The sequence below is a fragment of the Pundamilia nyererei genome, unplaced genomic scaffold, assembly GCF_000239375.1.
Source record: "Pundamilia nyererei isolate P.nyererei 1_Seehausen unplaced genomic scaffold, PunNye1.0 scaffold00175, whole genome shotgun sequence".
Lineage (NCBI taxonomy): Eukaryota > Metazoa > Chordata > Actinopteri > Cichliformes > Cichlidae > Pundamilia > Pundamilia nyererei.
Genome location: NW_005187576.1, coordinates 992,033 through 1,006,420, shown reverse-complemented (window position 1 = coordinate 1,006,420; position 14,388 = coordinate 992,033). Strand labels below are relative to the sequence as shown.

At 41.8% G+C, this 14,388-nt stretch overlaps 1 protein-coding gene across 2 annotated transcripts; it reads right to left on the bottom strand.

Moving 5' to 3' along the window:
* Nucleotides 1-16: 16 nt before the first annotated feature.
* On the bottom strand, nt 17-5,773 carry serpine3 (serpin peptidase inhibitor, clade E (nexin, plasminogen activator inhibitor type 1), member 3). Of its 2 annotated transcripts, none has more exons than XM_005746227.1 (9): nt 5,443-5,773; nt 4,474-4,802; nt 3,435-3,662; nt 2,693-2,935; nt 1,810-2,008; nt 1,602-1,702; nt 1,427-1,513; nt 1,260-1,343; nt 17-185 (listed from the first exon to the last, which is right to left on the bottom strand). In XM_005746227.1, the coding sequence occupies exons 2-9, from the start codon at nt 4,736-4,738 to the stop codon at nt 133-135; spliced, it is 1,260 nt and encodes a 419-aa protein (XP_005746284.1). In that variant the 5' UTR covers nt 4,739-4,802; nt 5,443-5,773; the 3' UTR covers nt 17-132. The 2 variants fall into 2 exon arrangements, with proteins under 2 accessions (XP_005746284.1, XP_005746285.1); XM_005746228.1 differs by having other exon boundaries at nt 1,427-1,510.
* Between the last annotated feature and the right edge of the window lie 8,615 nt (nt 5,774-14,388).

Here is a 14,388-nt window from a genome sequence, read left to right as displayed (position 1 = left end):
ACAAATATGTACAAAAATGATGTCCCTCTTCCTGACGTGTCTGTGGAGCCTCCATTTGGTCCACAAATAAATACCAGTAGTGAAATGGGCTGCTGTAGAGGTGAATGTGAGTGGCGTTTAGGTTGGACGGTTTCAGGATGCTTGGTCTGCTGGGTTCATTACTCGGCCCATGAAGAGGATGGATCCTGAATTGGAAAGCAAATAAATATTTTGCATTAAAGGATCATGTGGAATGCTAGTTAAGCACTAATAATTATAATTAAAGAGATATAGCACTGATGCAGTCTTTGTAGATCAACTTAGTGTGTTTTTTGATATCACCACTAGAGGTGGCCATATCAATATATTCAAATCCTTCACGATTGTTTGGAAAATCATGCAGAGAGCAAGACTGGCCTCAGATAAACAGAGGTCCCCTGCAAAAACTATTGCTGTAATTTCATATCTTTATCCATATTCATGACACTCACTTTGTGACATGATCACATGAACTAACTGCTGCCACCAACCCAGTGATTGGTCTTTTCGTCCCTTGACACTTCATGTCAAACTCTTGGCTACATGTTCCAGTCTGAGCTCAAGGGGGCTGGACCAGTAACGCCACTGCATCCTGAACTAATGCAAAATCCACAATATGCATACTGTAAATAAGCACGAGTTGGTATAGCTTACAGTCATACCAGCCCAATTTTGTTTATCTCAGAAGCTAAGCAGGGTTCGTACTTGGACTGGAGACTAACTGGGAATACCAGGTGCTGCAAGCTTTGCGAGCAGTTGTGCTTCATGCGCTAGTCTACCAATTGGAAGGTCACGGATCAATTCCCCAGCTGGTATAGAAAGAAGTGCTTGTACGACTGGGTGAATGAGGCTTGACGTAAAGAGCACTTTGAGTGCAGTTATTGTAGAAAAGAGCTATAAAAGTATCAGTCCATTTACAACTATGGTGTTTCAGACAAATAGATCTCTAAAAAACAGGGTGATTTCAGCTGCCTCCACATATACACAGAAGTATTTTACTTCTTTATGATTAATAAATTATCTGCAATTTTCCCACTGCAAAGCCAACCACAGCCTCCAGGTTCTGGCCCCAGTGGAAGGCTTTTGTTTCGTCGACCATACTTGTGTATAAGAAAACGTTACTCAAGCATAAGTAAATAGTGCTTTTGTTGGAGATTACATCAGACGGTACAAATCTGATTTGCAATACTGTGCCAGTTTTTTGTGTTTTGCTCAAATGTGCAAAAAAAAGGGATAAATACCTGTTTTAATGTGTCGAAGCAGAAATAAGAAGGGTCGGTCCGCCTTGAAAACAGGAGCCCGGGATCTTTTGAGTAGCACCATAGCTGTGTGAGTAAAGAGTGCGTTTTAACAACCTTATATGATAAGCACTCATTATTGTTCCACTATTGTAACAGACATTACTCACCGGTAGCAGCAGCTGCCTTTGTTCCATCCTCTGTGACTTCTATTCTTACTTCATGGAAGGCATCAGACACATAAAGACCCTCCTCTGCTGCAGGGAGTAAAGAATATTGAGCAGCCGTTTGCATGAAACATACAAAAAAGCTTTTGAAACAGGTATTTTGAACGTACAAGCTGACCTGATATTCCAGTGAAGTCAGCTGCTGTCGGGTTAAAGGCGTCACTGACGCCCAGAGCAGGGAGCACCGACCTCAGGTTGAATTTGTTCTGCATTTTAAATCTGCAAATACCAGACGGAGACTATGTAATTTGCTGTTTTATTTCTCGTTTTTTCTAAACGAAACCTAAAGATGGTTTTCAAGCACAAAAGTCTGTAATCTGCTGCACCTCGGCAGGAAGATGTCCATTTTGGTTCTCCGCAGGCCGCCGTCCCAGGATGCCAGCTGGCGTGCAGTGAGCTGGGCCTCGAGGGAGGACAGCGGAGTCTTCCTCTCACTGGGAAGGACCACCTGCAGACTCAGGGAGCGGCCCAGGTACGGCAGCTGCAACACGGTGTAGCGCTGTTCTGATGCTGTCCTGAATTGACCTGCCAGAGAGGTGAACAAGTTCAAGTGTTTACAGTTTCCATCAGATCTTTTGGTCATTACATGCTTTGTTTAGCTCCTTCTTGTGGCTGCTGTGCTGGGTCTACAAACCTGTATTTATGTAAGCTTATAATATTGTAAACATACACATACATAGAAATAAACCCTTTTATTTTTTAACTAAAGCTTTTATTAATAATATCAAATCTGACGGGTTGAGTGCAATGACAGCAAATGATTGATGGTGAAGAAATGGTTCAAAGTTCTTCACTTCCTTTAAAGTACACGATGCAAAAGGTTCTCATGAAAACAGATACGGGGAAAAGCATGAAACGAGCAATCCAAGTGATGATCGGGACTGCAATGCCAACCTAAATAATTTAAGAGTTCCCAATGTTAAAAGAAGTTTGGTCATCAGTAAACTCCTGAGGGGACTTTTAAGATGAGTTTCACCAAACTGCAGTGGTGTTTTGTCTTAGATACAATTATAATTGTAGCAGCAACAGCACTTTTTCAAATTTCTATCAGCAGACCACATGGGAACCAGTTGTAAACAAAACACTGATATATTAGCACCTCATTAAGGTTTAGCTTTTAAATGCATCTGCACCTGGAAACAGGGTGGGTAGATAAGAGAGTGGGTGGGATCTGAAGCCTGTAAGTGTCAGTGAAACATCGCCTCTTACCAAAGCTAACCTCTGCGGCCTGATACATCATGGGCACCTTGATCACATTCCCATCTGAGAGCACAAACGGCAGATTCTGGGTGTTGGTGAACATGAACTGCTTCTGCCAGACGCCCTTGAAGGCCACTGTGTTGACCAGGGCCACCTGTGGCCGGTGTCCCCACCAAAGAGCCTCTGCTTGGGCCTCGCCCGAGCCTGACAGCTCACCGCTGACGCTTCCTGCCAGGAGATGCCATGACTCATCTGAAACGCACAATGGAAGGTCAATGTACAGACCACCTGACCTACAGGCCATGTAGCAGATAACACAATCTGTAGAAATGTTTGAAAATGGGTTAGAAATTCATGTTTTTTCTCATAAGGGTTCCAAAGAAACCTCTGCTTTGAAAATTGGAATTAAAACTGCTTTAATATATTTTCTAACACCAGAGGGCAGAGGAACGCCACGAGCTAAAAATAATATCTCTCTTATGTTTTTATTGCCAACATATTAGGAAGCCGCTGCCCAGCAGAAAAGGATTGTCATCATCTCAGTGAAGTCAAGTTTTAGTTTGCTGTTGTGTGGTCAGTGTGAGAGGATATGATCTAAGTGTGCTTTCACAAACAGGAATGCACAGGATGTGCATTAAACCAAAGCACTCTGAAAATCTCCACATCAATGTTAATTTTACTGCAGGATCCATGCCACCCTAATCTGTGTCAGCATAAGAGTAAAAGTGAGTGGGAGCTCTGTCTGGGTTACCTTGCTGGTGTCCCGCTCGCTCCGGTTGGCTGTGGGTTTGATTGGGCTGGCTGAAGTTGGCTCGGACCACGCTGGTGTTGGCCCACTGTGATGCAAGCTGTGTGAACCCAGGCAGGAGCTGGACACCACTCTGGATGAATAATGTGCAGGTCTGCTGCAGCCACATCCCCTGGCTGTTGTTGTTCATGTTGGCCTGGGAGTGCGACAGGAAGTCTTGTACGTGGGCATCTGCAGAAAAGGAAGACACAGATGTTTTTTCTACCCAGCTGTTGTCAACTACAGCCAGACGAGTTAGTTAGTTAGTTAGTTAGTTAGTTAGTTAGTTAGTTAGTTAGTTAGTTAGTTAGTTAGTTAGTTAGTTAGTTAGTTAGTTAGTTAGTTAAAATGATCTACACACAAGTCAAACACCGCTTTTCAGTGCTTGCTCTGAAAAGAAACCCTTCTGGAAACACGTCTTGCAATTCGAGCACCTTATTTGTGCACCTATTATTGTAGCTTTTAATGAACTTTCACTGCAGTGGTCACAATGGCATAAAGATATGCATGTCTAGAATCACACTTCTGGGGATTATATCTACAGCTATCTTTGCCTTGAATTCTCCCACTGATTTCAATTCAGGATTCTTTGATGACCATGTCTTTCGGTGTCGTGGAAATCCTTTTTATTTCATGATGGAAGCTAAATTAGAGCCTAAAGTCATCACTAGGAAGAGGTGGAGATAAATCCCCAGGTGTAATTTTCATTTTGTTTGTAAATTAAACACCTAACCTCTTGACCCAAAGGCCGAGCTGAAGAAGTCGTTAATGAGATTAGAGTTGGTGTAGAGGCAGGTATTATGGCTCCAGACACCACTATGCTCTGCAGGGCGAACAGCAGCAGGAGCACTGCTCCACACCACCTGGTACCAACAGCACTGAGGGCCACCCTCTTTCAGCCTCTTTCACACAGCATAAGGAGCCTCTAATGCCACCTGGATAAAAACTTACATTTCCATTCCTATATTTAAAAATGTTAAAAGAGGAAATATCAGAAACCTACCATTCACATTGTAGCCCAGTGTTCCCTCCAGCTGAGCAAGTGTGTTGCCCCTGGCGCCAAGCTGCAGGAGCGCGAGAGACAAGGAGACGCTAACTGGCGACACGATCAAGTTGGAGTTGTTCTCCGTCTCTGTGAGAGTCTGGTAGAGGCTGATGGCGAACCTGGTGTGCAGCTCCCTCATGCTGTCCTGAAGGCTGTTGTTGCAGTAGCTTCTCTCCACCAACCAGAAGCAAATGATGAGTGAGGCCACTGGCAGCCGACACATCTCCTCAGTGCTGCACGAGAGGATGTGTCCACAGGGTGCGACACGCGGACAAAAGCACAAAATTCTGGAAGATGAAAAAAAAAAGAATAAAAAAAAATCCAATGCAGCAATGAAATCAAACAACATGCAACTATTTAAGGGTTTTATGTTTTATAGGAATGAGTGGGACACATTTTAACCACTCTATCTATCCCAGACAGGTGGGTCCGCTGGGATTCCTGCATCCTGCTTGTGGATCACTCAGTTATCAAATGTGGGACCCTACAACGAGCTGGCATTCAGCAAAGCAGACCCGCACCACTCAAAAAGGGAAGCTTTAATATTACCTTTTCATGATGCTCAGTGTACTTTCTCCATATAAGGGTAAGCAGATTTGGCCTATCCTGAGTGAAAAGCTGTTTCTGGCAAGCTGCCACAATGAAATGATTTTCACATGTCAATACATGACTACAAATAATAACGAAACCCAGTTTAGTTAATGTAGGATTAATACTGCAGATTTCTCTCAAATAAAAAGTAAGATTTTAAATTTAGGACATTCCTTTTATTTGGAGATCAAGGTGTTGAAATGCATCTTTCTCTAAGAGGTAAAAGTAAAATATGTCAGTGCTGCATTTTTAAGGTACACTTTTGGATGGCTCAATGCATTTAACATGATAATTTTCTGTTGTGATGATAACTATCGGTGCAGCTGTGTGTCGTACCTGCGGACAGGTGAGGTAGTTTCCGTTCAACTGTTCTCTGACTGGACACAGACCATTCAGCCTCTGGAGCGGACCTGTGTCCTGTCTGTCCCCTGCCGTCAGTCACTGTCCCCCGGCTTCCTGTCAGTAGAGTAACCCCTCTTCTGCTCTCGGCTGTCAGCCTCTGGTTCAGTCTGAAGCGGTCTGTAGTCATAAGACCGTGTTTAAAGGGGAACGCTCCGCTCCGTGTTTGTGGTCTCCGTCGGCGATGTCCGTACCACTCGTCCGGGATTCCTACCTCCGCGGGGCTATAAGGAGCCAGGCGGAGGGAGGCATGTCACCGACCAGCAAATCCCAAACCAGGCAGAGAGGGGAAAAAACACCCACACACGAGTGCACAGAGGGGCAGGCATGCATCTGAAAATGCTACTGTGGAGACTCCTAATTGGTTACTACTAATAAAAGTCAAACACATTGAGGGATAAACCGTTAAAAAATGTATTATAAATAAGCTAGAGGCGAAACAACAGGCTGTTTAAAGCATGTGGCTTACGAATAGTTCAGCACTTTGGGAAATTAAATTATTTCTTTGAGTTGTTAGTTCTTATATTAGTAGTTAACATTGGTAGCTTTCATATTTGCCCTTTAGTGCAGCCCTTTAGCATAACTGGTACAATAAACAGCTAGCCTGTCTAAAAGTATAAAAAACTGTATGGCAGTAACTCTTTAAGACCACCAGTGTTACTTTTATACCACACAAAAACTTTTATGTTAGCAGTAAGTTTCTTTCTGATTCACCCTAGCTTCCTGAGTCATTAGTTTAGGACTTTTTGTGTGTTTAGTGCTTTTATATACCTGTTTTAGGACAGTACATTATGATTGTCACAGTGGGGTGAAAGCTTTTTCATTGGCAGGTGTTTCTACAAAGGCAGCTCACTATTGTTGTTATCTGTACATGGACATGGCAGAGTTGGTTTTCTGTGCAGTACAGGCCAATAAAGAAGATTGTGCTCGAGGTCTGTTACTTTATTATTCTGTTTTTAAGCACAGAGTGAATAAGCAAAAATACCTTCTACATCAATAAAGTGGTGCACGCTAATAAGCATAGAAAGTATAAAACATGGTTGAAACAGTCATGGATTGGCCTCCCCAGAGCCTGGACCTCAACATCAATAAAGCACTGTGGGACTGACTTGACAGAGAACAGAGCAAAAGACAGCCAACATCCAATGAAGAGCTTTGATTGTCCTTCAAGAAGTCTGGAGAACAATTCCTGAGCACTAATTAAGTAAATTTCATGAAAGCTTGCCAAAGAAACTTAAGGCTGTGTTGAAAATAAAGGTGGTCTTACCAAATATTGGTATATACTGTATACCAATATTATATACCGTATTTCTGTGTATGTTTGCACAAGAATCACTGCACCTTTCCCCCATTTTCCTAGGAAAATATCTCAGCTTGCACAGTACTGTGATTTGATCATATCATATCGATCCTGAGGTTATAATGTTTGTGTAAGAGGCTGACTACTGCAAACACCTGCGTGTTTGTTTGAAGGTCACACAGACACACTCACTAAGACATCCATTCTGTTATACAAGTGCTTTGGCCTTTTGTTGTGATGATCAAAAGACATTTTTGCTTTGAGCGTCACACTACTGTGTCAGCATTTTTTAATTGGTATCGCTCTGTGAGATGTGGAAGCGTTGCTCCAACATGTGACGCATAACAGCATCTCAGCCTTCAAGAAACAACATTATATGAAACAACAGACTTTGAATGAGGTTTTTAAAAGTGTTTAGACATAATATTGTAGGGTTACAATGTAAGCACCTTAAGACAGACAGAGAAGTCTTAGTAGTTATGTTATGAAACAGATTCTTCTTCCTCATCCTTATACCTACACATTACCTATGTAGTCTTCACATATGCTTACAGTATGTGTTCCATTACTAACATTCACCATGACATTATTATTGCATTTTGATTAAAAAAACAACCCAAAAACATGAAGAATTGCAAATATTTGATCACGGTATGCCCTTTTTTTCACCTAAAATCAGTCTGCTCTGGAGTGATCTGCCCCTCAATTGTCCCTCTTAATTGGGGAAATGAGAGTCAGCAAAATAAATTGTGGGTATTTTTCCCATGAAGACAGAGCATGATTGGTAGCCATCAGGTATTTGGCAGCTTTGACTAACAGTGGATTCCAGCCATTACTGGACTTGACTAATTAGTGAAGCCGTGGCTTGGCTTCATTAACCAGAGTCAACGCATTCTTTAAAACCCAACTCTCCGACTCTAAAGGCAGGAATTTGGAATTTTAAGGACTTTGTTGGAGAACATGAGACATCACAGTGGCTGACCAAAGACAATTCTTTGTAAAGATGCCACCACTGACAGCAGCTTTCATCTTGGTGGACAAGGGGCCTTTGGTGCAACACTATGTTAGAAATTCACATTGGTGAAGTAGAAATACTGGTTTGTACTCTCTACTTCTGATCCCTGGACATGCTACAAAGTGAGCTTCAGCTGCACTCAGAGTTAAAGATGCAGGTCAACTTACTCTACAGTGTCGCTGTAGAGTAACCCCCAAAGGGTTATATTCAAACGTTGATGTTTTATGCTGATGTCAGCAAATCCTCAAAAATGACATCTGGATTGTTTTCATGGCTCATTTGTGCTGATGTACAATGATTAACATATTGCTTTAAAGTTTGGGGAAAACAGTGAAAACTAAAGCTTTTTCCCTGTCATTTGACCTTGAAGCATTACATACTAAAATGGCGCTTGTTGCAGCTTTACAGTATGATTGGAGCAGAATTGGATTCGATAAGCTTTTTTGTAAGAGTGTTATACAGCTCTCTCAAAGTTTTTATTCATTTTGCCACTTGGTGTGATCTTGACCTTGACCCAAGTTTCACCAAAATTAAATCTGCTCGAGCTCTTATTGGTATCTAGCATCACACAGAGTTTGAAAATGATATCTTGAAAACTGTGGAGGCTGGACAGCTAATAAAGAGACTGATGGGCAAACAGACAGATGGAACCAAACACTGATAACACAGTCATCATCACTGCTCTTTGAGTAAGCAGCTACTTGGTCATTGAAGCAGCGCCCTTGCATGACAGCTGGCTTGTACCAGGCTATAGTGAAGACGATACTACAAGGCAAAGCACTTTAAGTCTTGCAGTTCTTATGTAGACTGGGCCCAAGTGCGAACCCTAAGTTCATGCTCTGTCTGAAACTAGCCATGTTAGCTCTCTGTTTAAGCCAACTTTCTTTTGATTGGCTGTTGCTTGCTTGGTTTTTAATGAAGTGGTGATCTTGTATGGAAGGTTGTTTCCTCCACTGAAAATATTTTTGGGTTGTTTTTTTTTTTTTTTGCCATCCATAAGAAAAAGATTTGGCTTAGTATGTCACAGTTGTGAGATAACAACTCAAAAATGTTATGTAGCTCTGCCTAGGTTTATTTATTTATATATTTTTGAGTGGTGGGAACTAGTTTCTATACTTTGAGCCCTGGGTGTCCCACTGCGCGACAAAGATGCCCAATCTACCTTGGACCACAATCCCCAAGGGAGCAGGTCAGCAACCGCGCCAAGACATCCAGTGAGCTACCCCGGAGTGACCAAGCGCTTAAAGATATCTGCTCTCTTTGACATCATAGAGATCAAAGAGTATGGAAAAAATTGCAAACTGAGCATTCAGAGCCTTCTGACACATCATTCATTCACTGACACACACGAACACACACTTTGCAATCATTTTCAGTTTCTCCTTGGTCACTTTATATCTCTTTGTGGTTGTTTTTCATCTATTTATGCAGAACTCAAATGTAGTGCTATGCTAACTGAAAATGTAGTTAATACTAGAGATGAAGAGAAGCTGTTGATTCCTGTCTAAAGCCACCGTTCCCTGCAGATCTACCTGACACTCCTTTGCACACATATTATGTTATATAATAAAATTAATGATGTAAGAGGCGCTCCCTTAGGTTCCTGGGCACATATCTGGTTGGTTTGTTCAGGTAACGATCCATGCCAACACCTTTCATGTGCACATGCATTCAGCTTTTTGTTTCCAAGAGCTTAGAAATATTCAGTGAAGTTTTTTTTTCCTTCCCGAAAGCAGCACCGTTAGTTGATGAGTATTTGTGCAACTCTGTGATATCTCTGCCTTTCTCCACATAGCAGCAACTTAATCCCTAACTAGTGGAGGCTATCCCCAGGCTCTCCATTCATATCCTTCACTGCAGTCTTCTCTCCACCCAGTGACTTTTACCCTTGCAGGGAAAATAAAGGTCATCTGAGGTCACAGTGTAGAAAGCAATGAAGAGGAACTATTACAACTGAAATCAACACAAGAAAAAAGAAGACAATAAAATGAAGGTGACAAAGGCTTGAGAGAAAGCAGCTTATATATAGTTGTAGAAATGATGTGACAGACTCACTCACTCTGCTTCACCTCCAGTGGCCTACTTCCCTTCGGGCCCCGGGGCCTTGGGGCAGTTCATTAGGATTAAAGGGGATGCGGGTGTGTGGGGCCGGGCCAGGCTGCAACAACGCCGGTGTCGCCAGAGCGATCTGCCAGGTACGCCACGGCGGATTAGAGCCAGTAGTGCTGGCACTGGGAGAGGGGCGACGTGAGGGGACGTGTCCCGTGCAAGCATCACCTCACGGGGATATGAGCGTGGCTCTGGAGAGTTATGGGAAAAATCTCGGTTTTACTTTTTAATTTTCTTTGAAGGACAAGAAATTGGAAGTGGGTGTGGAAACAGCAGGTACTATGTGGGAAACTGGAAATACCCTAAATGTTTAAGAAAGTATCCCATGCTGCAACAAAGAAATAAAACATCAATGACACAAAAGCATCATTTTTGAAGCTTTTAAGAATCAGACAAAGTAACTGTAAAGCAGCTGTAGTTGTAACTTTTAAAATCCTATTTCTGTTTCACTATAGCACCATCTGCTGCCAGTTAATATAATCTCTTCACAGCCTAGTCAGACATCTGTTAACATTAAAAAGTCATAGTGGGACATAATTAAAACGAATTCGTTAGGGAAGGCACAGATAATTTGGTATATTTATATCGGTTTGTCGGGGTTTGCACACCCGCCTAAGGTCACAAGGCTGTTAAACAACACCTAGTTGGTACAAAGAGTGCAAACAAAATAACCAGCCCAAACTGTTGATATAAAGAAGGATGAATCCATGCTTTCATGTTGTTTATGCCTAATTCTGACGCCACCATCCAAATGTCACAGCAGAAATTGAGAAGCGTGGCACCTGCACACGTTGGTTCTAACGAGCGGATATTTGAGTTACTGTTGCCTTCCTGTGAGCTCAAAGCAGTCTGGCTATTCTCCAGTGACCCCCAGTAACAACCAGGTATTTTCACCAAACTTCCACTCACTGGATATTTTCTCTGTTTTGGACCGTTCACTGTTGTGTGGGGAAACTGCCAGTAGATCACCCATCTGCCACCAACAACCATGCAACAGTCAATGTCACCTTATTAACTTCTTCCCCTTTCTGATGATTAATTTCAGCATGGGCTAATTAGATATTTGTGTGAATGAGTGGCCAGTGAGCGTATAATTAAAATAGTAATGAATGCAGAGTTATTATACAATACACTGTAAGGAAAACTATACCGTTCCCCTTTATGCTAATAGCTTTATTAAACATACTGTTAAGTGGTATACTTATGGATACATAATAACTGGGCACTTCTGACTCATATCTATAGGGCTGATTACCAGTGATAACATCCATCCAATCAAGTGAATCTGGTAATCAATAATCTATCAGACCTATAATCAGGTTTTCTTTTTTATATATATATTTCTAACCCAATTTGAAAATCCACTATCCTCCTTTTTCTGTCTTCCCTGCCTCTACATTGTGTCTTCTCTATATTTAAGTGATTTTCAGATCTTTGTTTTTTGTTTTTTTACATGTTGCAGAGCCCTGTAGTCCAACTATTATTCATTTCAACAGTTTCCTTGCACAGATTTTTAAAATTTTATACATTTAATCTAAGTTGTTGAACAAATTTTCCAAAACTGTCTGGGATCTCAGGATCTCAGCTTGCAGACTGATCTATTTTCCAGACTTGGCCCGAAGAGGTAATATATTACACAAATCTCTGTGTTGATTGGTGGATGATTACATCACCTCCTCAGGGTTGCAAGGTTTCACCATGACAACCAATGTGCACTAATGTTGGATTTTTCTTCTCCAGACTGTGGACCACACAGGCAGGCTCGCACCTGTGTAAGTGCTCAAACAGTGCTGAGAGACAGCTTTCACAGTTCGAGCTGAAACGAGAGGTCGTTAAAGATTTTCCCGAGACGCAGAAGAGAGTTGCAGACCTCAGTGAAGCAGCTCTGACACATGCAGATACTGTTTCAGTGAGTCCTTGAAAGCCTGTGGAGAGATTACCTGAATTTATTCATGTGGAGATTACTTCAAAGGCGAGACCCAACTCTTAAGTAGTAATAAAAAGAAAATCACTAGAAGTGAAACTCTTGTACTCAAGTTACTTCTTTAACCTCAAAGTTCAGCACAAGGGGGCAGCACTGCATTGTATTGAAATACTTTATTGTAGTCTCCACATTCGAAGAAAAGTCTCTTAAGAAGATATCTTTTTCATTTTTTTGCAAGTAATTTGTATTTAGGGAATAATTTTTTTTTTTATTATAACAATGCTTCTTACACTGCTGGAAAGCCTTTCAACATAAACTGTGCCACATCTGCAAGGAAAAATGCATTTTGAAGGTTGAACAGCAGATTGAGTATTTGGTTTGAACTCATGAGAAATTTGCCAAATCTCTTCTGCCAATGCCAAACAACTTATTCTGCTGTTGACTCTTATTTTGAGGTTCTGGTACCCCAGGTGCTTACAATCGTATCCCTTATGAGCAGCACCTGTGAGCATGGACCCTACTACAGCGCTCAGTTGGTGTCTGCGCCAAGCATACCGTGTTTGACTGATCTGGATATGGCCCTTCCTACAAAAGTTGCAGCATTGTTTGGTGTGAAACCTGGTAGCATCTCTAATGGGGGATGTCAGAGACAGGCCATGAAATTGGCATCTCAAGAAGAAAAAGAAGACACCACAGGAAGACCATTTCCTCACCGTGTCATCACTCAGGAACTGTAAACGGTCTTCTACAGATTTGCAGGATAATATGGATGAGGGCTCTTTACCCAGACAAGCCGGAACAGACTGCGCACAGCTGATCTCCAGTCTCATTGGGCTGCAGGAGGCCTCCTGTGACTGCCCTTCAGTGTCAGGTGCTGGTGTCTGCAACATGTGCACTGGAACCTGAACATGTGGGGAACGTTACGTTATAATTTGTGCAGATTCTGTCTACGGCAGTACACATAGAACATCATGCTGATTGCTGCACCGACACAGTAACACCTTTTGGTGGAGACGTGATGGTGTGGGGAGGGATCTGCCTCACTAGGAAAACGAGCCTGGTCATCATTGAAGGAAATCTCAGTGCAGAGATTCTGCAGCCAGTGACAGTCCCATATCTCCACAGTCTGGGACTGAACTCTATCTTCCAAGATCACACCCACCTCAAAGAGCAGGTTTATTGGAGACTACCTCCAGAATTTAAAAATGGAGAGGATGGAATTACCTGCCTGCAGTCCTGACCTCAACCCTGCTTATGGGATCAGCTTGGACATGATGTTCGTGCCAGAGTGACCAACACAATCACATTTGCCTACTTGTGACAAATGCTGGTTGAAGAATGTGATGTAATCCCACAGCAATACTACCGAGGCCCCTCTTTGTTAAAAGAATAAATTATTAAATTGCCAATTTGTCTTTCGTCTTCAAATTTCAGTTATCCAGTCCAGTAAACAACACCAAACAAGAGCCAGTAACAGAATCTGCTGTTTGGCGTTGGCAAAGAAGATCTGGCAAGTTTTCATGGGCGCAACCTACAAATGCATTTTCCTTACAAATGTGGCACCATTTAAGGGGAAATAAACAGGCTTTCCAACAGTGTAAGATTTGTTGCCAAGAAGCATCACTACAAGAAATAATTTCCTTACTTTCAGTGCCAAGTTTAGATAAAACGTTCCCTTTGAACAGAAAGAAACTTGCAGGAGAATCATGTGTGTGTTATTGTTCCTGAATCTTATATCCTACTCTGTGGTGCAGCTTTCTGTACCTCTTGCACTTTTTATATTTACACAAAATGTCTTTATTTTCACCATCTGGCTTCTTTTTAACATGCAAATGATCTTGTGCATATTTTTTTAAATATACTTACCACACATCTGACCACGTTTACATTTACTATCACTCTTCATGTTTGAATTAAGGTTAATTTAAGGTTCTTAACCACTAAATTACAGGCTATATGAAAAAAAGAATGAATGGGATCTTAAGTACAAATCAAAATAAAGACATCCCCAGTCTGTGTACCTTAAAATGTGGAAGGAATTTAAAGCATTTCTCTTAACCGGAAGGATTGCTTTCCCTCTCATGCTTCTCAAATTAATTTATGGCTACATTTCTTTGACCATTTAAGACCATATGACTGTACTCTAACTTTTAGTAGCTTCTGCTGCTTTCTCTGTGATAACTTTACATATTTTATCCACCAAGTTTGCAGATCCATGTACTTTTCAGTACTGTTAGTGTGTCAGTCTTATTTTGGACAGTGGCAGGCCCTTGATTTAAGAAAACCTTTTTTTTTAGAAGAGCACTGGTGACCAACCTACTACCTGCACGGCAGTTTATGTTTAGCTTAAAGAGCTTTTTCTATGCATTTGGCAGCTTAATATTTGAAGATGCACAGTCTTCCAATTCTAAACCCATCAGACGAGGCATCCAGGCCAAAAGGACTTCACACAGGACTGAAATGCTAAATGTCTGGTGAAAGCATTAGTGGCAGAAACCTTCTTTTCCCTTATATCATGTCAGTTTTTAATGTTGC

Excerpts from the sequence above, each read along its gene's own strand:
- serpine3 (XM_005746227.1), bottom strand. The coding sequence starts at position 4,738 with ATGTGTCGGCTGCCAGTGGCCTCACTCATCATTTGCTTCTGGTTGGTG. Across the intron at positions 3,663-4,473 it reads ACTGGGCTACAATGTGAATG|ATGCCCACGTACAAGACTTC; the intron begins GTAGGTTTCTGA and ends CCTTTTCTGCAG. Across the intron at positions 186-1,259 it reads GCTTCGACACATTAAAACAG|GATCCATCCTCTTCATGGGC; the intron begins GTATTTATCCCT and ends TTTCCAATTCAG.